General features: G+C 40.5%; 1 protein-coding gene across 9 annotated transcripts in view; it reads right to left on the bottom strand.

Annotated features, from left to right (window-relative positions):
* SIAH1 (siah E3 ubiquitin protein ligase 1) overlaps positions 1-24384 on the bottom strand; it is a 37259-nt gene that overhangs the window by 2117 nt on the left and 10758 nt on the right. The window contains exon 1 of one of the 9 annotated variants that reach the window (XM_030581218.1): positions 4167-5089. The exons of 5 other annotated variants lie outside the window; for them this stretch is intronic. In XM_030581218.1, coding sequence (XP_030437078.1) covers positions 4167-4263 — 97 coding nt within the window. In that variant the 5' untranslated portion in view covers positions 4264-5089. Of the gene's footprint in view, positions 1-2577; positions 2967-4166; positions 5090-24384 lie in introns of those variants that run through there. 3 more of the 9 variants (XM_030581219.1, XM_030581227.1, XM_030581226.1) reach the window with 3 other exon arrangements.

The raw sequence follows: 24384 nt of genomic DNA, 5'->3' as shown, positions 1-24384 counted from the left end.
TCTGTTTGCTTGGAGAGAGAGAAAGGAAGTAAAGGCACTCCTGAAGAATAGGTGTTTGGTGTGTATATGTATATTGGATATATAGAACAAGTGACTATATCACACCCTAGATGACAAGAAAATAAAGGGTTCTAACCATAAGCATGCTTCTATAATAACCATCCTACTAATGACAGTAATGCTATATTTTCAAAGTCCTCAGATTTAGCAAATAAGAAACTAGCCATTTGCTGTGAAAAGCACAGTCTCAAAAAAAAAAAACCAACAACCCACACCTTGCTATTCAAAACTTTCTGCCATTTATTCTGCTTACTGGACGTGTAGAAAAATCCTGATGTTAAGGTATGAGTATGTAGATGGGAGTGAGGCACTGGCTGGAAAATGAGCTCTTTTGATTTTCTTTTTTCCTCCTCCCCCTGATGCTAAGGTGAAAGGAGACCCTAACTTTTCCAAAGAAAACAATACTCTTTTCTTTCCCTTTCCCTGCTGTTTAGAATGTTCTGGTCTTTAGGGCAGGTTGTTTCAGTAGGCTGAGGTGGAAAGTCTTTCAGAAAGTGAAGAGGTTCTTTTGCTGTATTTGCCAGACTATTATTAGTAAGAAAAAATATCCAACAAACTAAAGTCTGGAGTGGACCTTTGTTTCTTTCTTGAGGTATACACTGAAACACTTGTGGCAACTTATAAGAATTGTATATTAAAAGTCATGTTCAGTGAACGTTGCCATTTTGCTATACTTTTTCATTTCAGAAAATACAACCCTAGTGGATAGGCATTTGGGAAGACAAACTATAGTTTTTTCTCCAAGAAAACCTAAAATATTCAGCAGATGTGTTAGTAAAAGATATGCTTCCCTACATATTCAGAATAGATCCTTTAGCCAGGAAGGCAAGAACGCCTTTCATCTGTGAGACAGTTTCAATATTTTGTTTACCAAACCAGAAAAAAAAATATTAATTCATTTGACTTTTAAATTTTTTCTTTGGGGTTATCTTGTACACTTTTCTTAAATTTTTTAGCTATTCAGTTATGTTTCTAATAGCTATCTTCAGAGACCTGAAACACCTTCATGAGGAGGACATAACACCACATATCAAAGAGTCAACAAACTGCAACTCTAAATTATAAGACACATGCATACATATGGAAGTAGCCAATAGTGTTTGTGAAAAAACTAGCCTTGTCTAGTCTCCTGTGCCTCTGGAAGGGAATGGGAAAAAAAATATGAGAATCACCATCTAACCACTGGGCCCCACTCCACCATAAACTGTCAACTACTTGAAGTGCTTCCCTTTCCAGGGTCAGTTCTCCCTGCTTCTCCCAACCCTGCCCAAGAGCCTAGAGACAGACCTTATCCCCTTTCCCACTTTTACTTTTAGAAAGGGATACCTACAATAAAAAGCAGTGAGCACCTCATTTATCACCATACCCACCCACAACTGTGGAATTGCTCCCAACTGGGACCAGAGATCCAGACTGATCATATAGGCACCTATTTTTTCTAGATGCACACTCTCAGGACAGAACAAGACAAGGGAAATCGGTGATTCCTATGGGTGTGCATCTCAGGACTAGTTCATTTCAAACTAATCATTTATTTATGGCTCATTTCTACTGTGACAGGACATTCCAATTTCCTCCTAAAAAGCATCTCTGGCCAAGCCAGAGCTTTGAACATTTTTTCATCTGAGACCAGTCCTTTGTTCCATTTATTTTATGAGGTTCACATGAAACTGGCAGTGATATATTGTATCAGCCTAGAACACAGCATTCAGCATTGTGCTGTTTGAGTGCCAAAGGCACAGACCTGACCATGTACCTATTTAGAGCCCAAAGACTTTACTATGCCAGATTATGCTGCTAATGTGTTGAGGTATAGGACTGTGTGCAATCCATGACTGGTTCCCCAGTCACAGAACATAGGTTGAGCCAAACTAGAGTCTACCATTATAATCCTCCTGGTTTTTAACAGGGGGCACTAAGGCCCTAAATTGATTCCTGTAGCTACCTGACAGCAATACTTGCATAACTGGACTGCTGCTTTCCTGCTATGAGGCACTCCTATTTAAAGCAGGGGGAGAGGGAGGGGGCAGCGCAGGGAGAGAGAAGATCTCTGTGACAATCCAGTCTAGTCCTGCAAGACCTCTCTCTCTCTCTCTAAACAGACAGTACTCTGTTGTAAGGGATCCAACTGCCAAATCCTATGGGATGCTAAGCTCCCAGGGTTTGGGTAATTCCTAATCACTACTACTAGCTCTGGGACACCCAAGAGTACTCCTCAGATGCAGACCCCATGTCTGACACTCTTGGCTGTAGAGACCCAAGAATGCAGCCACCTCAGACCCTGAAACCGGAGCCCTGGCCCTCCTGATCTCCATCACCCTTCCCAGTTGATTAGATCCATTCCATCCAGAGGCCATCAGGCTGAGTGCACTCTGGTTTCCCTAGTTATACCCTTTAGGGATCAACACAATGTTTGGAAAGGAACTTCCTAATACACACATTAACTCTTCTGCTTTTAAAAAACTGTTAGATCTACAGAAAAAACAACAAAGGTCTGTCCTCTCTCTGTTTCCTCACAAGTCCTAGGAATCTTTTGGGTCATGGTCTGTCGAAGTTCAGGCTAGGTGGAGATTTCCTTGTCTTCCTACAGCAAGAACCTCTTGCTGCTGCTGTTGGTTTGTCCCCATGCACACACAACCCCTCCTCATAAACACAGTCTTGGTCATGAACCCCAGTGTAGGGTCCCATGCTGAGTTCATGTGCAGAACACCATTGTTTCTTAGGGGTGAGCAGTGGATAAAAGTTATTAGCAAGTCCATAAACCATTAGGAGCAGTCTAGATTATGCTTGTTTTGTTAGACCTACAAAAGGTGTGAAAACATCTCCAAACAGGCCAAGCACAGTGGTTCTCAAACTTCTGTTCTCAAACCCCTTTCACACAGCAAGCCTCTGAGTGCGACCTCACCCCCTTATGAATTAAAAACACTTTTTTATATATTTAGCACCATTATAAATGCTGAAGGCAACATGGGGTTTGGGGTGGAGGCTAATAGCTCGTGACCCCAACCCCCAGTTTGAGGACCCCGGGGCTAGCATATATCAGTTCAAACTGGTCCTCAGCACAGGACACAAAGTTTGATACATAATGGGGGTCCATCCCACCCTGCAGGTTACAATTAGAGTTCATCAAATCAAATGGAATTGGTAAATTTTCACAGGCAGATTCCCCATCACACACTCTCCACACATGGTTTTAATCACTATCTCAGAACAAGATGACATCCATCAGAACAAATACAGTCTTTAAAACAGCCAACTGCCCTTCACAGGCCAGCTAGAGTAACAGGCTGATTAAGGATTGGCCCCTGCATGCAGACTATAGCCCTATGTCCCAGGCAGCGAAGCCAAAAGCCGTCCAAAGCCCCTTTTTTTCTCCACCCTCACCACCATGGAAAAAGCAGGAAACAGTAGTGATACAAAATAATGGAGAAACAGGAGAAGTTCAAGTTTATTTTCCTAAGCTTACTGTTTAAAGCTTGGTCATACCTACATTTTATGCTAACCTGCTACATTTTTTCCACCAAAAGCAAGGAAGCAAGCCAACAGATAACTGGAAAACAGTCAACAGTTATGTAGAGAAAATTGAAAAAAATTGTTTAAAGCTTTTTCAGTTACAGAAACCTTAGTACAACTGTCAGGATGGCAAACTGGTGTCAGGTGAAAATATATGTAACACTTGCTATTTTGGGTGCTATCTCCCAAAGATCCCACACCAGTCCTTTCTCACTGTGGAGGTGGGGAGCTGGTCTTTAAGCAACACTGAGAAACTAAGGTACTCTGAGTCACCACCAAAAATATTATTGCATCTGATTTAACAAAAATTTATCTTAAAACATTTTACAAAGTTTAAATAATAGCAGAAAAACAGAAGTACAGAAAAGGGGGGAAATATTCTAAGATTTTTAAATTCGGCATCAAGAAAAAATGTTCCATCGTTGAACCAAACGCTGAACCAGCGTTATCAACCTGTTGGAAAAACAAACCTAAAGTTATTCCCAAAACTGCAAAGCAGGAAAACTTTTTTTTGCAAATCCTGAACCTACTGGAGACTCCCAGATGGCAGCCTTAACATGGTGCACCTAATAAGTTGTAGGTTTAAAAAATACCTTTTCTCCTACTGGTTTTACTTCCTGGCAAACATGATGTAAACAGGGCTCCCCCCTTCCACGAATACAGAAAGCTCAAGGCAGATTTCCCCGTCATGAGGATTGGAACAGCTCATTACGTTTCCCCATAGAAACAAAAACAACTCATAACAGAGGCCCCTCCTGGTAACATGAGGCTTGAGGACAGACAGACCTGGTACGATACCAGAGAGGAGCTACTTTCATGCGAGGGAATCACACAAACGGGGCACAAAAACCTGCAGCGCAGTAAGCAGAAACCTAGCCAACTCCCCCACAAGTGAAGTTTCTTCAGTAATCCACAGCGGGATATGAGGGAGAAGGAAACAGCTTTGTCCGATCTGTCACACATACAAGAATCTTCAGAAAGTCTCCCTAAAATGGTTTCCCAAACTCTTCCGGCTGCTGCCCAGCAAAGGAAGCTCGGCTGCTGCTGCAGACCCCTTCCCTTCCCTCGGCTGCTGAGCTACGGAGCGCCCATGAGAAGGATCTGGCTGCGGACACGCTGCCACCAGCTCTGCGCAGCTCCAGCCGGGCAGAGAAGAGGGGGCTGCAAAGCCAGAGTAACAGGCAGAAAGGAGAACTCCTGAGTCCCGTACGTTGTCTCCTGTGGAAAAGCCATTTGCTGCCAAAAGGTCAGCCGTCTCCCTGCTCTGTTCGAGCTCCTCCTAGCACCCGCCTGGGCTCACAGAAAAAGGAGGCGGCAGAGAAAGCAGACGGCAGCTCCTACGTGCTGCCTTCCCACCCCCAGGCCCGGGGAGCCATCCAGGCACATCAACCTCATGTGATCAACCGAACTCGCTGTGCAGTCAGCAAAACACAAACATTCAGGGAAAGAATGGGTGGGGCCCCTACGTACAATGCGCTGGAAACCCCCGGTCGCAGCTAGTTATAGAAGCTACTTCAACTGTCCAGCATACAATAAATTGCTGAATTTTAAGGGATTAAGCTGTTTTCAACAGCTGACAACTTAATTTCTTGTTTTTCCTGTATGTGACTGTATTACTACTGAATAGCTAACAAGCTTATTATACAGCACTACAGTCTCAACTTTGTATGCCTATGTAACAATTACATTCAATCTAATCTATCCACTTTTAAAAATTGATTAAAAAGTTAAAGCATGTAAAACAAGACACCAGTGAGACATGCAAGTAAATCTTGTGCCACACAAGCCAGTAAACATTAGTTTTACTGTTTTGCTTCTGACATTTGGGTGGTAACTATTTGTATACCTGTTAGAACTTCCTACATAAAGGCTGTTTCAAAGGACAGATGAGCACAAGCAAGAGTACAGGAAACAGGTCTGAGGTAAGATGGGAAGACTCCATGGGAGCTGAGAACTAGAGGAGTTTTTAAGCTTGATCTTGGTACAAGTGGAAAAATCAAGTTGAATATTGCATATACTGGACTCTGGAAAGCTGGGACGGGGGATTATAGGAAAAGGAAGTGAAACAGCAGTGGTGAGGGCACAAAGGCACATTTTAACACATACACATATATTAGAAGATGAACACAGTATATAGTCTGTAAACTTAAGACTGCTAGGAGGAAATAGAGGTTGCCTGCCAAAGGAAAAATATATTGAATATGAGCTTCTGTAATGTATAAAGGTGGCCAGGAAAGTTTTTTCTTAAAAAGTGTTTTCTCACTACATTAAAAATTCAGGCCTTGTCCACCATGTTTTCTTCCTGGAAGACTATGGACAACTGTATGAGCATTTTAATACTGCAGCAACTATCACAGTTCAGGACAACTGTACCTGTATTTGATCTAAAAAGTGCACCCAATCTCAGGCTTCCAGCTGTTGCCTCTTTCCAGTAGAGACCCATAATGGATCTCACTCCCTTCTGACCAAGCTATGTCCAGGCTGAATCATTCCCTTCCTTCACTGTGTATTTTCCAGCAAAGACAGTCTCCTAAACAGGTGTGCTTTCTCTTCAGATACTGATAAAAGTGATTGTCAACAGCTGTAAATTACCACATAGCACTTCCTATGCAAACCAACCTTGTTTTTAAAGGTAAAAACCATTGCAGAGGGGGGAAAAAAAAATAAAAAGAATCTACATGCATGCTCATAAAGCTTACTAGGACTACCCCTGACAGAGATTCTGGCAGGCCTAGTCCTTAGCCCAGGCCTGCACAACTCGTAAAGTGGCAAGGGCCATATTACTCCACAGAAAACAGCTGAGGGCCAAACCCCACCGGCCCTGCTGACCACCCCTCCCCCTGGGCCACCATGCCCCCCCCAAAACAACACACACCCACCACCACCGCCCAGCCCCCTGAAATACCCCCCCCAGCACCACCCACCCTGCGGAAACAAACTCTCCTTCCCCAGCGCTGCCCCACTGAAACAGTGGTATTGAACCTTGGTAATGTGTTACAGCGGGCCCCTAAGGTAGTATAATTAAGCTAAAAGAAAAATGTCTTTTTGCTTGAAGTAGAATAAGATCTCCCCCCCACACTTTGTAATCAATTGCTCTGTTGAATGAATGAGGTGTGCCCCCTCCCTCACCCACCGCTTGCCTACTCACACACCCCCCGCACTGCACAGTGAGCCCATGCAGGCCACATGTTGTGCAGGCCTGCCTTAACCCTACACCAAGGATTGGGACTTTCCAGGGACCAGGGTCCTGTCCATTTGTTGGATTAGGAAGAAAGCACTGAGCTAGTATTAAAACCAAGCTACTTATCCAAAAACCCTTTCTTTCTTGTATCCTGGAGAATCCAGCCTGAACTAGTATATTACTCCTAGGGTAATCTTGCACCACTGCACAAGTGCAGAACTCATGTGTCTAACAGATTTTCTTCTCTCCACAGAATATAGATTCTGCAGGCAAGGTGCTGCAGTTACACTTTTCACACACCAGGGGCTGCTGTGGCACCAGAAGGGAGGGCAGCCAGTCAGTGGAGAGGGAAGGGGAAGAAGCTGTGTTCCTCACAGGTGAGGAGGCACGGGATGGACAGAGCAGGCACATGGGGCTGCTGGGGGCTGTCACAGGCTGGGGTTCAGAAGGGCTAGTGGTGGGGCAAACGGGGGTGCAGGCTCATGAGTTAGTGGGGTAACAGCATTGAGCCAGGGGCTCCACAGGAGGAGGGCTGCAGGGACACAGGAACAGGGGGCAGATGTGCCTGACTGAATGTGAGCGGCTAAGGGTCAGTTAGGGTCTGCATGGAGGAGGCTCCCCAACTCCCTAACAATCCCCCCCCCCAAAACCCTGTTCCATACTTCTCCCACCCACACCCAACAGCCCTCCAGGTTCATTCTCTGGAACCTTCCTTCTCCCTCCATTACCCATGACTCCTCTATGCCTTTACGCAGCTTATGAAGGGCACGGGAAATAAGTTTCTGTATTACAGTTTAAATTAATTACTCAAAAGTTCTGTATTAATATGCCTAATAAGGAATCTATTTGTAAAAAAAAGAAAAATCCTGAATTTTTTTTGTGTGTATTGTTACAGACATATTTGCTGATGGGTATTTTGAAATAAATTACCAAAAATAATTGAAACTGGCATGCTTATAGTGTGGTGTTTTGACAAACAGAATATGCAGAATTTTACAATATTGTGTACAAAATTTTTAACTTTCTAGCACAGAATTCCCCCAGTAATAGTATACGTATACCTTTCCAGAGAGTGGTTTCTCTGGAGATGCTACAGCAGGAGTGAATTTACCCAATCATCCACCACTGTTCCCATATTTACCCTTCCCAAGGAAATACATACAACTCCACAACACATACATAATTGCATTTTTAATGCAATGAACTAAAAAAATTCAATAAAGTTTAACTTAATTCAATCAAGTTCATTCAGGATATTGCAAGAAATTGACAGTCCATCATAACAACCAAGTGAAGCCTGATTAATAGTTTTTGTTAATACCTGGTTGAATAAAAGTAATTTCCTCTCTTAAACCCAACCAACAAGACAGTTGGAAAAAAGACAAAAGGTACAAGATCCTCTGCCCATTACACATACACACTCCTTAAATTAAGGGCTAAGGAAGATCCCAATCTACCACCATGTTTCCCAAGGAGACAGCCAGCAGATGAGAAGGGCCTACACATGACAAAAAACCCCAAGCAGAATAAAATGCTTCTTTGTGGGCCTTTCCTCATACATCATAAAGCAGCACCCCCACAAATGGGTACATAAAACCATCATTTTTCCTTTTACCAGGTCAATTTTGTTTTTATTTTTGTTTTTTCTGTTTCATCATGTATACAATAGACTGAAGAGGTATTTTTTCATCTCTCCTCCTTCCAAAGAAGTTTTTATTTTGAAAATATCAGCTCTGGTCTTGGTGTTGTACTTTTGTGTTTGGTCTGGAGGCCTAGGCTTTAAACTTGACCAGTTTAAACACATCGGAAAGATACTGTGCCTTGACTGGACTTCTCAAATGTGTTTGCTAACAAGCATTAGCATTTTATCTTAAATCTTAGTCTATATAAGGCCTTATAAAGCTTAGAATTTTGTTAAAATAAATGGCTCAAGCTAACATGACTGAAAAGTATATACTTTGCCTGCTAAGACAAGGTCTAATACTTTAGCTAAAGGAGCAGCCAGTGACGAATCTAACAAAAGTGTCTTTCATCCAGTGTTAGGCACTCAAGTTAAATCAGTGTTAATAAAATAGAGCTTTAAGTCTGACTAAAAATCCCTTCCTCTTCCAATTCAATAATCACTCTTGATCCTTGCTATGTAATTTCACAGTTCTAAAGACCTGAATTTCTAATGGCAAAACAAACAGAAAAACAGACTTTGCAAAAAACCAGGTATTCTTTGTACATCCTAAGGGGAAAAAAAGACCAATTTATTTTCCTTTGAAGTCTACTTTTAAGGGCTGATGAATGCCAATATTGTAGAGTGGCCACAAATGAAAGAATGCTTCACTTAAGCATCATTAACAAATCACGGAAACTAAACTTTAAATGTGGAGGTAAAATGAAATGGAGAAGGGTAAGAAAAAGTAGGAAACTATTAGATTATCTGAAATATTTGAGTGTAAGGAAGGAAACATCAGAAACAGAGAAAGCTGTTAGAGGAGCAGATGCATGGTAACAGGGAGCTAGATATGCTTTCAGACCTACAGAGGTAGAATAAGATGGAGTATCCCCACTATACCAAAGGCTGGACTGAGGGTATGTCTACCCTTAAAATGCTATAGTGGCATAGCTGTGCCACTGTAGCAATATAGTATAGATACTACCTATGCCAACAAGAGGTGTTCTCCCATTGGCAGAGATAATCTGCAGTCTACATGAGGTTGGGTGTTAGATCTGTATACCTACATATCTCAGGGGTTTAGATCAATGAGCAGAAAAGTTTCATCTTAAGTCATCAATATTTCTTCAGTGGTAGGAAGAAAATTTAGGTGACTATAAAGCAATGTGGTGGCATTGCAATAAAATTGATAAAAGGGCAAATACATTGGGCAAAATAGTCTCAAGTTTCATTGGTTTGGGTGTTTTTTTTTTAAATGACTGCACACATAAGCTGCTTAACACCACACTTTTATACTGCATTTTATGCAGCCCAGATTTTTATTTCATGGTAACATTAAGTTGTGTAAAAGACATCACACAGGAAAGACATGCAGTGGAGAAGAAATACACACTCCAAAACATAACCCTGAAATGCAGTTACTTTTAACAACTTGCCCTTATTTCTGTCTTAATTGCAGAGGTCCCCCAACTGTGGGGTGCACTATCCTGGGGGGGGGGGGGGGCATGAAAGAATGTCCGGAAGTGAGGTCATGTCCATGGAGGAAGCTTCACCCAGACCCTCCCCGCCCCCAGCTCTGCTTCGATCCTGCCCCCAACCATGTCCCCAGCTCGGTGCAGCTGCACTTATGGCCCTGCATCAGTCCCCAGCCTCATCTGCTGGCTGCGGCTCCATTCCCAGCCCAAGGCAGAGGCTGGTGGTGAGGCCAAGGGCAGAGCCACACCTGGTTGCAGGCCCCCACCACAACCCAGCTCCTGGCTGCAGCCCCACTCCTTGCCCCAGCCCCAGCCTCAGCTCCTTTACCTCTGTCTGTGCCTCCACCCTAGAGCCACAGCCCCACTCCCATTCCCGTACAGACAGGGTTGGGGTATGTGTGTGCGACCCTCAAAAGTCTGGGGACCTCTGCTTTACTGAAATGATTTATCTTGACATTATCCCTCTAATTTTACACCAATTGTAAAAACTACATTAAGGGACACTGTCAACTTCAATTTTGCCCAAAGATTAAGTTTTGTAAAAAAAAGTTCTAAAACCTAAGTCAATAGAAGCATTTCCATGAGCATCTTCCATTCTGTTATAAAAGTTCTTAAACATTCCTCCAGTTCCGAAAGTCTATCACTAAAAGCCTGAAAAATAAATCTGTCTCTGATAGAAGAAATGCAAATAGTAAGCGAAATGGCATAAACAGTGGAAGCATTTGATTTTTTAATGTCTCACTTTTAATAATCTAATGCATTGTTACTACTAAATTTACCAGTTTCCAGCACATTAAATTGACAATCTTTAAAGCTATTTTAATCACAGAAAGTCAGGAAATGCAAAAAAGTTAAGTGTCCAAATGCAACATTAACTCATTCCCCACTGCACATCTGATTTATAAAAAGCAGTAATAAATTAAAGATTCAAGTTTAACAAGAAACACGCACATACAAACCAGAAAAACAAATATTACATATATGACAGATGGCAGAGTTAACATTTTTGCTTGGTGTCAAGTATCAGAGGGGTAGCCGTGTTAGTCTGGATCTGTAAAAAGCAGCAAAGAGTCCTGTGGGGCACCTTATAGACTAACAGAGGTACTGGAGCATAAGCTTTCATAGGTGAATACTCACTTTGTCAGACATGTGCTCCAATAAATACTTCTGTTAGTCTACAAGGTGCCACAGGACTCTTGCCATTTTTGCTTAATCATTCCTGATTTAGGGTTGTTAGCCCAAACTGCAGAGAGGAAATTACTTACCTGCAGGTCTGTTTCTTTGAACCATCACCAGATCCCACTGTTTTTTGATCTCATGCCTCTACCATGAATCGTGGGAAATTCTTTCAGCTTTTACAATTTTTGGTGCTCTGAGGTATCTTGGAAGGCTGGCTCCAGGGTGCTGCTATATAGAAAGCAAAACAACCTTGGGCCCTCAGAGGCTCCAGAATATTCCAGCCAGCTCCTGTCTGAGAGCAGGAAGTGAGAGTTGCTCTAACTCTAATTAAATATACAGCATTTTTAAAAAATGCCAATTTCTTTCCGCTTGTTGGTTTTCATTTTCTTCTTTGAACCTGAGTCAACTACTCCAAAAAGAATGATCAAGCACCACAGTTAAAGGGTGGACCTAGACCCACAACCTCAAACAGCTTCTCAAATTCTGAGGGTAAGCAGGTCAGCAGATAAGCGGGAGTCCTGTTGGATATCATCAAAGAAGAATTACAGGTAAGCACATTTTCCTTCTTTAAAGCAGTGGTTCTCAAACTTTCCAGACTACTGAGCTAAAATATCTGATACTTGCACCCTTTTTCTCTCATCACAATGAGTCATAATATCTTAAGAACTAGGGGAGTTTCCCCACATGACTCATTCTATGTGTACTGCATTTTTAATGTAACAAATTTAGTTCTTGCATTTTTTTCCCTTTGCATTAAACACACACCTGCCACATTTTGCTTAATGTTAGTTTTTAAATAGTTCTAGTTATGCTTTGAAATGCACTCACCGAGCCCTGGTCTACACTAAAATTTATATAGGTATAACTATGTCACTCAGAGGCATGAAAGACCTCCCAAAAACTGACAAAGTTACTGCCTTTTGGAGAGAAGGAGTACCTGCACTGACAGGAGAAGCTCTCCCATCAGCCTAAGCAGCATCTTCACTAAGTGCTGTAGTGGCACCGCTGTAAGTATAGACAAGCCCTGAGATGAATGAAATACAGAATGGGTAAGTTCTCACTTCTGCTGCTGCTGGTCTGGCTGAAGGTATTCAACAATACTTGGTTTAATGGAAAAAGAATATCAATTTATATTATGAAGGGTGTATCTTGGCAACACAAGTTTTACTTCTGTATCGTGAAAGCTTAGAATATGACAAAAATTTAAGTTACCTAGAGTCTGATTTTCAAAAGTGCTGAGCACACAACATTCCATATAAAGTCAATGAGAGATGTGGATGCTCAGCATCTCTGAAGATCAGGCCCTTAGAGAACTTTTTATGTATTTATTTATTGTTTTTGCACTCATACTTTTTCTTATCTGTGCTATCAGACAGCATTTTTGCTTCTCTCCTGCTTAAACTGGGAGACTACTGTGATATCATAAAAGGACTATTAGCTCCTACTAAAATAATTTAGCTTTTGTTTAGGTGTGTTTTTCAAACCACTTTAAATTATTTCCCTTCACAGATCATTTACACTCCTCACTGAGGACTATATTCTTGCCAACTTTCACTATTCATCTGTTTTTCCAATGGACTTGTTAGGCAAGCTAACATGCAAAAATAGGTATGCCTGCCTGCCTCAGATGATTTGGTGGGGCGAGGGGGAGGAGGAAAACCAAAACAAAAAACAAACAAACAAACAAAAACGACGACTTGTGAATAGAGATAAAGCACTGGAAATTTTCATGTTAAAGATGAATGTTTCAGAAAGTATCTGTATGAAAATTTTTTAAAGAAAACATTTCAATTTATATTTGGATATTTTTAAAACTCTGCTTGCAGGCTTAAACTATTGGCCTTTAAAATGGGAAAAGCTGATCTCCCAGAATTATGCTGGTAGGTCTTCTCAGAGCAGAAAAGTTCTAGTAACTGGATTTCATGAGTAGTGTTGGCTACAGCATATTTCATAGAGCATACATTGACTCGAGAGTATAACATCAGGGAATGTATGTGGGCTGCCATAATTATGCTGGCCTAGTTTTAAACTGTTTGGAAGGGGTTACAGTTCATGAGACACTGTCTTATTAACCAATCATATAATAAAAATCTGAGATCTATAGCAATTTTTAGTTATACTTCATTTATGAAATTTGTAGCTTTCCAACCCTCCAGGAAATTGCATTGTTTACTGCCTGTAGTACATGCTAGCCATTAGTTATTTAAACATCTGAATGCTTCCTCATTATCACACAACACTAAAAAGTCAATAGTAATCCAGAATAAATACTATAAAATGTTAACTAGAGCTAAAATAATGTTTCTGATTTGTTGAGCGGGTTTTGGAAGTACTGCCTTCCTCTTCACATCAGCTATCCTATTCTCCTTATTTTCATAAGAAATCCTAGCAGTCTGAAAAAACCAAAGAGTTAAATTTTTCATCCAAAGACGAAGATGCATTCAACTGAAATTACTCCAGGGCCCTGTGTAGTCTGAAAATCTGAAGCCTCAGAATTTGACCCACCACCCTTCTCCCCTTACCACATAATTGTGCTCCAGAATCACTACTTTAATTTTTTTTACATTTTCTAACCTTCATGACTATGAAGAAAAGCTTGAAAATTTGAATAAAATATAAACCTAGGCAGTGTCACCAGGTCTCCAGACAGGCCAAACCAACAGTTAAGATGTATGAACTTCCCCGTTCATCTAAAGACATTAATGCCCAAACCTAGAGATAGCATGGACAGGCCATAAATTATAACTTGTAACCAAATGTGGGTGATTCTGTTCACCTCCTGGATAAAACCTGGTAATTAATGGATAACTATATACCAACCAGGTCAGCTATTTCATCCTGCCTTGGCTGACACATGGTTGTTTTCCAATAACTAGTGCAGCACACTTTTTTTTTTTTGGAGGGGGGGGTCATGTGGAGAAGACACCCTCATCATATTTATGTAACTGGTTTGGCCAGTTGTCCTTTTTCCCAGCTCTCTATGCATGACATCATACTGCACTTTTGCTCTATGAGCTGCTACTGTCACTCTGTGCATTTCCTCTGGGCTAGGGGTGGCCAACCTGAGCCTTAGAAGGAGCCAGAATTTACCAATGTACATTGCCAAAGAGCCACAGTAATATGTTAGGAGCCCCGCATCAGCTCTCCACCCCCCCATATCTCTCACCCACCAGCACCATCACTCCCTCCCCGTACCTCCTGATCAGCTGTTTCGTGGCATGCAGGAGGCGGGGGGGAGGGGGGCAGGGCCCGTGGCAGAGCCAGGGGTTGAGCAGTGAGCACCCCTCAGCGCACTGGAAAGTTGGCGCCTGTAGCTCCAGCCCCAGAGTTGGTGCCTATACAAGGAGCTACATATTAATTTCCAAAGAGCCGCATTTGGCTCTGGAGCCAGTTTGGCCTCCCTGCTCTGGGAAATGCATCTTCTGCCAAGACATTATTACTTGCATAGACTTTTCAAAAATGCACTAACGCAACACAATTAGGTAGAATCGTAGGTGCAGATTCACAAAAGCTTTGGTTTGAACATAAACTGAAGAGTATCACATGTAACCAGTTAAAGTGACCCTGTCTCTGATTATAAAATCATGATTAAATTTAGTGCTGACAGGACCTTAGGATATTAGCTATTATTAATAAAATTATTGGCATGTCCTTATCTCACAATTCCTCTCTTTCATCCATATTTCCAGATGTTCCAGAAGTCCAACTGCCTCCTTCCTAGTCACCAAAACCTCTAGCTTCCTTATCAACTTTTATATTAGATTGATAAAAAGTGCACTATACTGAAAACTAAAAATAAGGCAACAGCATAAGATAAATCAAATTAAACACGAACTACTGTATTGACTGCGTTACTGATTTTCAAATGCAACTAATAAGAAATTAATGTTTTAATTTAAAAGAAGCCAGAGTTTGTAGCATGTCACACCAGAGTGCTGCAGAATCAAGCGACTTCACACTGCAGAATTAAGGTCTGGTTTGCTATAGAACCTTATATATAGAGGAGGCAACTCCAGTCTTGTACAGAAGAGTAAGCTTCGCAAAAGTTCATCAGACAGAAAATCAGTCAGGTCTATTTATTAGAGCCAAATTTCAGTCAAATGACCCTGAACAACAAGTGTTGTGACTGTAGACTGCATATGCAAATTAGTTACAAAAACTTCTGAAAAATCAGACTAATACATAAAATTATAACAATCCCTATTCACTTTCAATAGTCATGGAATTATCCTGGCATATATTTCCTCCTTGTGACTGATATGCATCCCTCTTAGTTATTACAAAGTTCTACAAAAGTCATCAATTCTTGTCATTTCCAGAACATTTGCCAGAGAGCTATATGATCTCCTTACTCAAACCTTCTTAGCGTACAAAAGTTGGTTAAATATAAAAAAATGGAGTTACTTAATGCAGTAGGAACCCACCATTGCCTTTTGCAATACAAAGACTGTATTGTGCCAATGAAAACCATCCATTTACTTGGACACAAGAAATGTATCAGTTCAGAAAGTCAGTGATTTTAAGATTATGGGATTTAGACAATTTTTCTGTGTTCTTTTTACACTATGTTTTCAGACACAAAGAGCTCAAAAATGCAAACTGATGAGTTTGCAGCATTCAGAGAGCTATGAACTTTTAATACCAACTCAGAAACACTACTGTGACTACTTAAAATCAGTTTTTAATTACAGTAACTCCTCATTTAACATCGCCCAGGTTAACGTTGTTTTGTTATTAGGTCGCTGACCTACTACGGAACATACTCCTTTAAAGTCCTGCAATGTTCCTTTATAATGTTGTTTGGCTCCCACAGCTTGGTGCTCCTGCCAGGGACCGGGTTGGCGCACAGGGGCTTGCCCGGTTCCGCCCACCCAGCAAGCCGCCATGCCCCAACCCTGCTCCCCAGCAGAAGCACCAGGCAGGCAGAACGGGGCAAGACCCCATGCCCCAACCCCACTACGCCCCTGCCTCAACCAAGCTTCACAATCATCATTGGTGAGTACAGTATTAAATTGTTTTAAATGATTTACAATACTGTAAATGTATATAATATCTTTTGTGTGGCAAAAAATTTTTCCCTGGAACCTAACCCCACCCCCCCCAGTTACATTAATTCTTATGGGGAAATTGGATTTGCTTAACATCATTTCGCTTAAAGTTTCATTTTTCAAGAACATAACTAAGACGTTAAGTGGAGTTACTGTATTTTATTATTAGCTATTTGACATGTAGCTAATGCACTTGAGCGGTGTAGCTGAACTCACCTATTGTACTGTAATTATTAATTTGAAGGTAGGTTAAGCTAAACAGAAACAATGTACTCCTATTCAACAACAGGAGTGTCTACACATGGTACTGTTCAGGGATAGGTGTTTCTGAATAACTCCCAAAAACAGACAAGCCCTAAAATTACTCTCTAAAGAACACATTCTACAAAAATAAAGCTAAAAACATAAAACTTGCTAATAAATGTTCAGATTTTTTTTAATTCAAAATGAGATGTTTAATACTGTTCTAACTAACTTTCAAAGAAATATCGATATAGAGCAATCAACTGCAAAGTATTAGATTTGTATGGTTGAGCTCATAAGACTCTGGGGTACCAAGAGACGACTTTTAAAAAAAAATAGAATTTCATAACCAATGCTTATTCTCTGGGCTACCAGTGTTGGAGTGTGCCTAAGCTTCCAATCCAAGTTTCACAACACTAAAGATAAAAGGGAAACTGATTAAATGAAATATACCCAGTTAATCCTGGCAAATGTCCTACACCACATGATGCACAGTAAGTTGAAAGAAACCCAGTCACTAAGGAAAAATTCCCACCTAACCCCGGACATGGCAACCAGTCAGACACTGAACACGTGAGGAAGAACCAGCCTGCCAAGCACCTGAGACAGAGAATGCTTGATGCCATCTCAGAGCACCAGCTCAACCTTTCCAATGTCCTATTTCCAGACAAGGCCTTCTCTGTTGCTTCAGAGAAAGGAAATCAAGAAAAATCTGCAATACATTGCAGAGGAAAAATCCCTTCCTGATCCCTATACATGACTAGCTGAAGCCTTGAAACATGAACTTTGGGAACATAATACATAAACCAAAAGGGACCCTCTGGGCTGTCATGCCCTTCCCCCCACCATCACAAAAGAATATCTAAACAATCGTACTTGTATATTTGGCCATGCTCGCTCTCAAAATTAAGTTAAGTTGTTTGTCCTCATCTCCCACTAGGATTGAAGGCTGTTCCAGAATCTCTGTCCTCGGAAAGTTAGAAACCTACTTTTCAGCCTGAATTTGTGGCCAATTTATACCCCTTTGTTCTTGTGCCAAGCTAAAGGACAAAAAGCTCTTCACCCTCCACGCTGATGTATTTATAGAGTAATTATATCCATTCTTAGCCCTCCCTTTTTTTTTTGCTAGACTAAACAAACCAAGCTCTTCCAAGCTCCTCAGATAAGTCGTCCATTCACCTAATCATCCTAATAGCTCTTCTCTGCACCTGTTCCAGTTTGAATTCATCTTTTTTTAATATGGGTGACCAGAACTGTACACAATCTTCCAGATCAGGTCTTACCAGTGCATTGTACAATGGCATTAATACTTCTCTCCCCCGACTGGAAATGCCTCACATGATACATCCTAACATCACATTTGACTTTTTCGCAGCCACATCTCATTGATGGCTCATTGTCATCCTGTGATTGACCAACACACCCAGGTCTTTCCCCCCTTCTGTGGCTTCCAACTGATAAGCCTCCAGCTTGTAGCAGAAATTCTTATTATTAGACCCTAAATGCATGACCTTACCCCTGTGTTTCATTCCATTTCTGTTTCTCTGGTATTCAAGGTCATCCAGACCTAGCTCATTCAAAGTTGAAAAAACAATTAGGAGTTGAAAAAACAGGACAGCTTAGGCAGGAGAGAATGAGATCTCACTGAAGAACATGAGGGCAGTTTTTAAAAAGGTACAGTTACGAGCAGAATGAAGCCTTGTTTTGGATTGAGTTAAAACCTCATTTTATTGACACCCTTCAATTAATATAACCGTAAGGATAACCCCCCTCTTAGGACAAAAGGCGCATGAAAACAAACAGCACTTTTTTATGAGAATTGGGGGTGGGGGCAAATGCACAGAGAAAGAGAGGGAAAGATAAACTAAGGGTATGTCTACACAGCAAATAAAAACTAGCATCTGGCTTGTTCCAGCTGATTCAGGCTTGCAGGGCTCGGGTTGCAAGGCCGTTTTATTGCTGAGAGAAGTTTGTGTGTCAGGGGTACATGCTGAAAAAATTATTCTTGGTGCTGGGAGCAAGAGAAAACGTTCACTGCTATTTGATTCCTTCTTTGTTCAGAAAGACATTCCTTGTAAATAAACAAAATTGGACAAAGAAATACCTCGTTATCGCCAGTTTCTCCTCCTAACTGGAACATCCCAGAGCCTCAAACTCTGACTAGCCACTCAGGTCAAAAGAAGGCAACGCTAGTGTCAAGTGTGGGATTTAGTTTCCAAGGAGAAAGACAGTGAGCAGATACACTTGTTGGATCAAGAGGGAACAAATGATAGCAGTGTTCACAGAAATGTAAGATGTCCAAATGGGTTTAAAGCAAGATCTAAAATAGGAGCTGGAGACTTCTCAAAAGGAATTAAGACAAGACCTAAAAGAGCTGCTAGAGGTTTGCCAGAAAGGAGCCAAAGACGACTTGCAGGCTGAGCTGAGATCCCTACTGGAGCAGCAACTACCAGACTGGGAAACCCAGCTGCAACACACCCACGCAGGAATGATAAAATGGATTATGAGGTGACCAATAATCTGACCAATAGCTAAAAATAGCTAACCAAGATGAGCTACAGTAAAGACTTAAGACACTGAATATTTCACTCCAGGAGGAAACGAAATGGTCACAGATCACAGAAGGCAGCTGACTGGATGTGGAATTGAGCCAGCCAGAGGACTTGGTAAGTCCAGACATTTAGAGTTTTCTACCCCATTTAATCCACAGTGGCTAAACTATCCAGCTCAAATAATGCAATATCTTTGAGGGAAAAGCTCCTTGGGAGGCTTATTGGCTCAATTCAACATTACAGCTCAAATGAATGGTTGGGAAGAGGGAGAGAAAGGGGGGTTTCTAGCAGCCAACTTGGGTGGGCCCAGCTCTGACAGTGCTGCAGAACTTACCTGCAGAAGAGAGACTGAGACCATGTCTACAGCAGCATAACTATGGCGTAGTAACTATGCTGGCATTGCCCCATACTGTAAATGCAATTGACTACAATGGAGGGAGCTTTTCTGTCGCTATAGGAACACAACCTGCCTGAACAACAGTAGCTAGGTCCACTGAAGCATATGTCGATCAACTTAACTGCACCTACACAGGGAGATAGGTTGGCATTGATACGGCACTCACAGGTGTGGATTTTTCACACTGCTGAGCACCATAGCTGTGGATTTAAATTTTAACAGTAGACCAGGCCTGAGTTATCCAGACCTGGTACAAGCCCTAGATATATGGTTTGGAGCTAGCCATATATCTGAGCTGGCCACAGCACACAAGAGAGAGGAGAGTGAAACAAACAACCCGGCCTAAAGTGGCACAGAACCTACAGAACCTTATGTTCCTATCATACTCCAACACCAGTAAGGCCTTCCAGGATAAACTGGTGATGGACTATTTTATAGATATTCAGTGGGACTCGCAGATTAAAATCAGAGAAAGGAAGCCAAAGACACTCCAAAGAGGCTGTTGAACTTGCCGCAGAACTTGATTCTTGCAACAGTGTACCAGAAGAGGAAGCAACCACTAGTGAGGAAAATGTAAGCTGATTGCCATGAGCTCTGTGCCTTATATGTATGAAGAAAGAGAGGTTTTTAATTTGGTTCATGACCTACTGAACAATTAGAAAAAAAATGATAAATCTTGTTTGTAAAACATGGGAAATTGGCAATAATGCAAAGATTTAAAGGAAACAGTTCAGTTAAATGCTGATACTGTGACAAAACTGGCCACAAAAAGAACTACTGTTATAAATTTTAGGCAGGCCAAAAAAGATCGTCACAAATATCTGGTGGAAGCCTCTTTCCCAGTTCAGGAAACTGGGGAAACACAAAGCTCAAAGAGAAAAGCTTGGAGGTACAAGGATCTGTAAAATTCACTGGGATGATGGACACTATTCTAAGCATATCAGTTATTAAACCAGACATGCTAAAAAGGCTAGGGAATCAGGGATCCGTAACTGAACCACCTAATTGGTCTCAAATGGAGACAGTGATCATAGCAAGGGTACTCATCCAAAAACTGGCGAAGTTGCATTTAAAGACTGGACCTCTGGAATTCAAGCAAGAAGTCTGGGTGCCTGAAACAGTGCATAAACTAACAACTGGCTTGGATTTCATTATGGCTAACAACTGTGTAATCAATGCCAAGAAAGGTGTTTCTCAAATTCAATCTGCGGAAATTCCCTGTAAAGATATGGCTCATGTGAGATAAATGATTTGCAGACAATTGGTATGCAGTGAATGAATTATCCTTCCCCTAGGGGAAGAAACCATTTTAATAGCTATATGCTGTGGTAGCTTTCCAGCAAGGGAAAGGTGGGGGAGTAGCTGAAACCTGTTTTGAGATCCAGGATCTTGGGGGAACCTTAACTGCTAAAGTTGTTATGGATCTGAAAGAACAACTGATTCCTGATCCTTTGTTGAATGTTTCTGACAAGCAGCAAATAGTAAAAAAGGAAATCATTTTTAGTTGAAAATGGCTCTTTTCCCGTCTTATACATGTTTCAAAACTCTCTTCACACTGGACACAGATGCTAGTGCTTACAGCTTGGGGGCTGGAATTTCAGCTTGGCTGGCCAACCCCAAATCTGAGAATGTAGCTGTGAAAACTGAGGCTGGAAAACTTGTTACAGCAGTGACTCCCCTATTCAAACAGGCAGGGTCTGCCTTACCCAAACTCCACAGAAACAAAAGGCATTTTTCAAGGGCTGATTGCAAAAGGGTCCCTCTCTGGTAATTGAAATAAAGTCTATCAGGGAGCAGAAATTTCCACTGGAGTCTGGTTGTGAATAAAAATAAATTTGGATTAGTGAGGTGAAACATCTTGAAGACAGACACCGTATATATGTACATAGTTAACCCTGTATCATTTTATTTGTTAAATTATTCCTTTTCTTTTGGTTTGAAATAGGTTACTGGGTGTCAACATTTTAGGCTTAATCAGGATGTTGTGCCAAATCAGAGATGGGGGGAGTTTATAAAGGATGTGAAACCTTGTTATAGGATGAGTTTAAATCTCATTGAGATTGACAGGTATGTCTGCACCCATCAATTAACATAACTGTAAGGATAAGCCCCCACCCAGGACAAAAGGAGTATATGAACCCACCCAGGAGTTTTTGCTGAGCAGTTAGCATGTGCATGTGTGTTCAAAAAACATACACAGAAAAAGACAGCCTGAAAGAAAGCTGAAAGCGCAGATCTGACCCTGGAAGAAAGGTTTTTGGGTCAAGGTGCAGGTTAAAAAGAGTGTTCTTGGTGCTGGGAGTCAAAAAAAAAAAAAAAAAAAAGTTTCCTGCTATTTCATTCTTCTATGTTCAGAGGCATAGGATTACATGCATTCTTTGTAAATAAAAGAAGATTGCAAAGAACCACCCATCATCAATTTCTCCACCTAACTGACATCACCCCAGTGTCCCAAACATTGACGAGCCACTCAAGTCAAAAAAGAGCAACAATACTTAGGGACCTAAAGAGGCAGATATGTGCTTCGGAAAGTGCCATTAGGCACTTAAGCAGTATGTGCTTAACTGCCATTGATTTTAATGAAAGGTAGGCACCTAATCTGCATAGATACTTACTGGCTTTTTCAAAAGCACCTATCTGCAATTCTAGGGATCTTAATATCTTCAAAAATCTAGCCCACATTGATCAGACATCAACTTATTAACTACAATTAATACTTTAATAAATCCATTTTAAATGCAAAAAAGTCTTTATGCTTACTTTGTTTGTGATGTGCCCAGCACATTTAAGGGAGTATTATTTAACTAATAAAAAAAATTAAAATGCTGGTTTTGTACATGTTTAATTTAATTCCAATTTCCATCCAATGCCGCTTGACACAAATCCCAAGTAAAAAATTATCTAGTACGTAAGCATGCAATTTGCCATTTTATAGTATAATAAAAATGTAAAAATTAAGTGCATGTTAAGCTAGATAATTGCTTAAAAGGTATATAGACCCGTGGCTATAAAAAGTAGTACTGAATTGTGTTAAAGGCTAAACTAGTTTTCTAAGCAACATGTTTCTAACCAACCAATTTAGGAAAATAACTAAAAGCTGCAAACACAAAACAAGATTAAAATCAATTATTTAAATCATTGTTTCCTGATTTAAATCAAACCACCCTGCCTCAACTTACAATCAGAAAGTAACTTGTTATTCAAAAGAGCATTACAAAGGAGCAAAAACAAGGGCCCCAAGCCAAATATACCTGGTGCCTTTTTACAGATCACCTTTAAAATCTTCAAAACTCAAGTATGACTACATAGTTTGGCTTCCCAGAAGTCAGCATGAAAACTGAAGGTTTGTTTAAATATAATAATGCCTTTAGAGATATTTCTACATGCCAATATTCTTACCCAGTTTACACCCCCAATCCCAAAAACAGGGAGAGGGTTGAGAATAAGGGGGAAACAAGTGGTTTTCAGTTTGTTTTCCTTATAATTTACCATGTCTGAAAAGCATCAGTTATATTCTTTCTACGGAATTTCTGTTTGTGTAAGTATTAGAACCTTCCTTTGAAACACTTCAAGCACACTGATGTTTAAAAAAATTGATCTATGTTCACCTTGTATTTCGCCCACTACCTCAAGTCAGGACACTGCCATTATTTGACATCTCCATTGTGCGCTGGTGCATACTCTTCTTAAAACACTGTTCATTCCACCTTATGGTTAGAATGTTTTAAGAAAATCTCAACCAAGTAGTTTGATAGCTAATACATCAATATCTAGTTCTTGCCCTATCATTCAGTATCTCCTGGAAAAATTCAGGGAGCATTTGCCCATGCCTAAGGCATAGTAGTAATCTTATTACACGAGCAGTTATATATGCAATGAATGTTTATCTAGGTCATCTGTTCTATTCTTGGAAGAACTGTGATGTGATTATTCAGAAATTCCTCAAATTAAACAAAGACACTACCAAGAGATATAGTGGAACCTCAGAGCTACAAACACCTCCGGAATGGAGGTTGTTCAGAACTCTGAAATGTTTGTAACTCTCAACAAAATGTTATGGCTGTTCTTTCAAAAGTTTCCAACTAAACATTGACTTAATGCAGCTTTGAAACTTTACTATTCAGAAGAAAAATGCTGCTTTTAACTATCTTAATTTAAATGAAACAAGCACAAGAAACAGTTTCCTTACCTTGTCAAGTCTTTTTTTTAAACCTCCCTTCATTTTTTTTTAATAGTTTATGTTTAACCCAGTATTGTACTGTATTTGCCTTTTCTTTTTCTGTCTCTTCTGTAGCCCGACTGCGTACTTCTGGTTCCAAATGAGGTGTAGCGTTGAGTGGTCAGTTCATAACTTGGGTGTTCGTAACTCTGAGGTTCTATTGTATCTAGAAAGAGGTCCCTGTATGACTTGGCTTCCAAATTCTAGTGTATTTTTAAAACAAAAACAATTCATGCTGAGATTTACTTATAACCAAATTAATCTGTAATACTATATATTACATCCATGCATTTTTTCATTACATACCTATGTAAGCATCTGCTTTAGTAAGAAGCACATTCTCTGGGACTTGGAAACTAATACCAACAACAAAGGGTAATCAAGGGAGGTCAACATTTAAATCTACAGGCTTTGAAACTGTTCAAGTTATTCTGATCCAAAATGTTAGCAACTTTAAAACTGTTAAAATAATTCAGCTAAAATTGTGCTGATTTCATTTTCAGTCCTCAATTTGTTACCAAGAAATCCATCAAAACACTCTTTCATGAGACTTATGAAAATATGTAGCCTTCCGTGTAAATGCTGGGTAGACCATTATACCATATAAATTTATATCTCCTTATTAAGGAATTAGATGGCACTATGTTAAGAGACACACTGGTAAAAATTATTAAATTGACACTTATTAAATTGAGACTAAATTGTAAGTGTCTGGGTTTGTTTTAAACAAAGAATGGTTCATTCTTTCTCACAACAGTTCATTTACTTTTTCTATGCACTGAACATATTCAGTAGAGCTATGTAAGATATTAAATCAGGATGACCTTCCAATCGCAAACTTAGCCCAATAATAC

This window comes from Gopherus evgoodei, chromosome 12 (genome assembly GCF_007399415.2).
Source record: "Gopherus evgoodei ecotype Sinaloan lineage chromosome 12, rGopEvg1_v1.p, whole genome shotgun sequence".
NCBI lineage: Eukaryota > Metazoa > Chordata > Testudines > Testudinidae > Gopherus > Gopherus evgoodei.
Note: the sequence above shows the minus strand (reverse complement) of the source record. Positions and strands in the feature narration are given on the sequence as shown.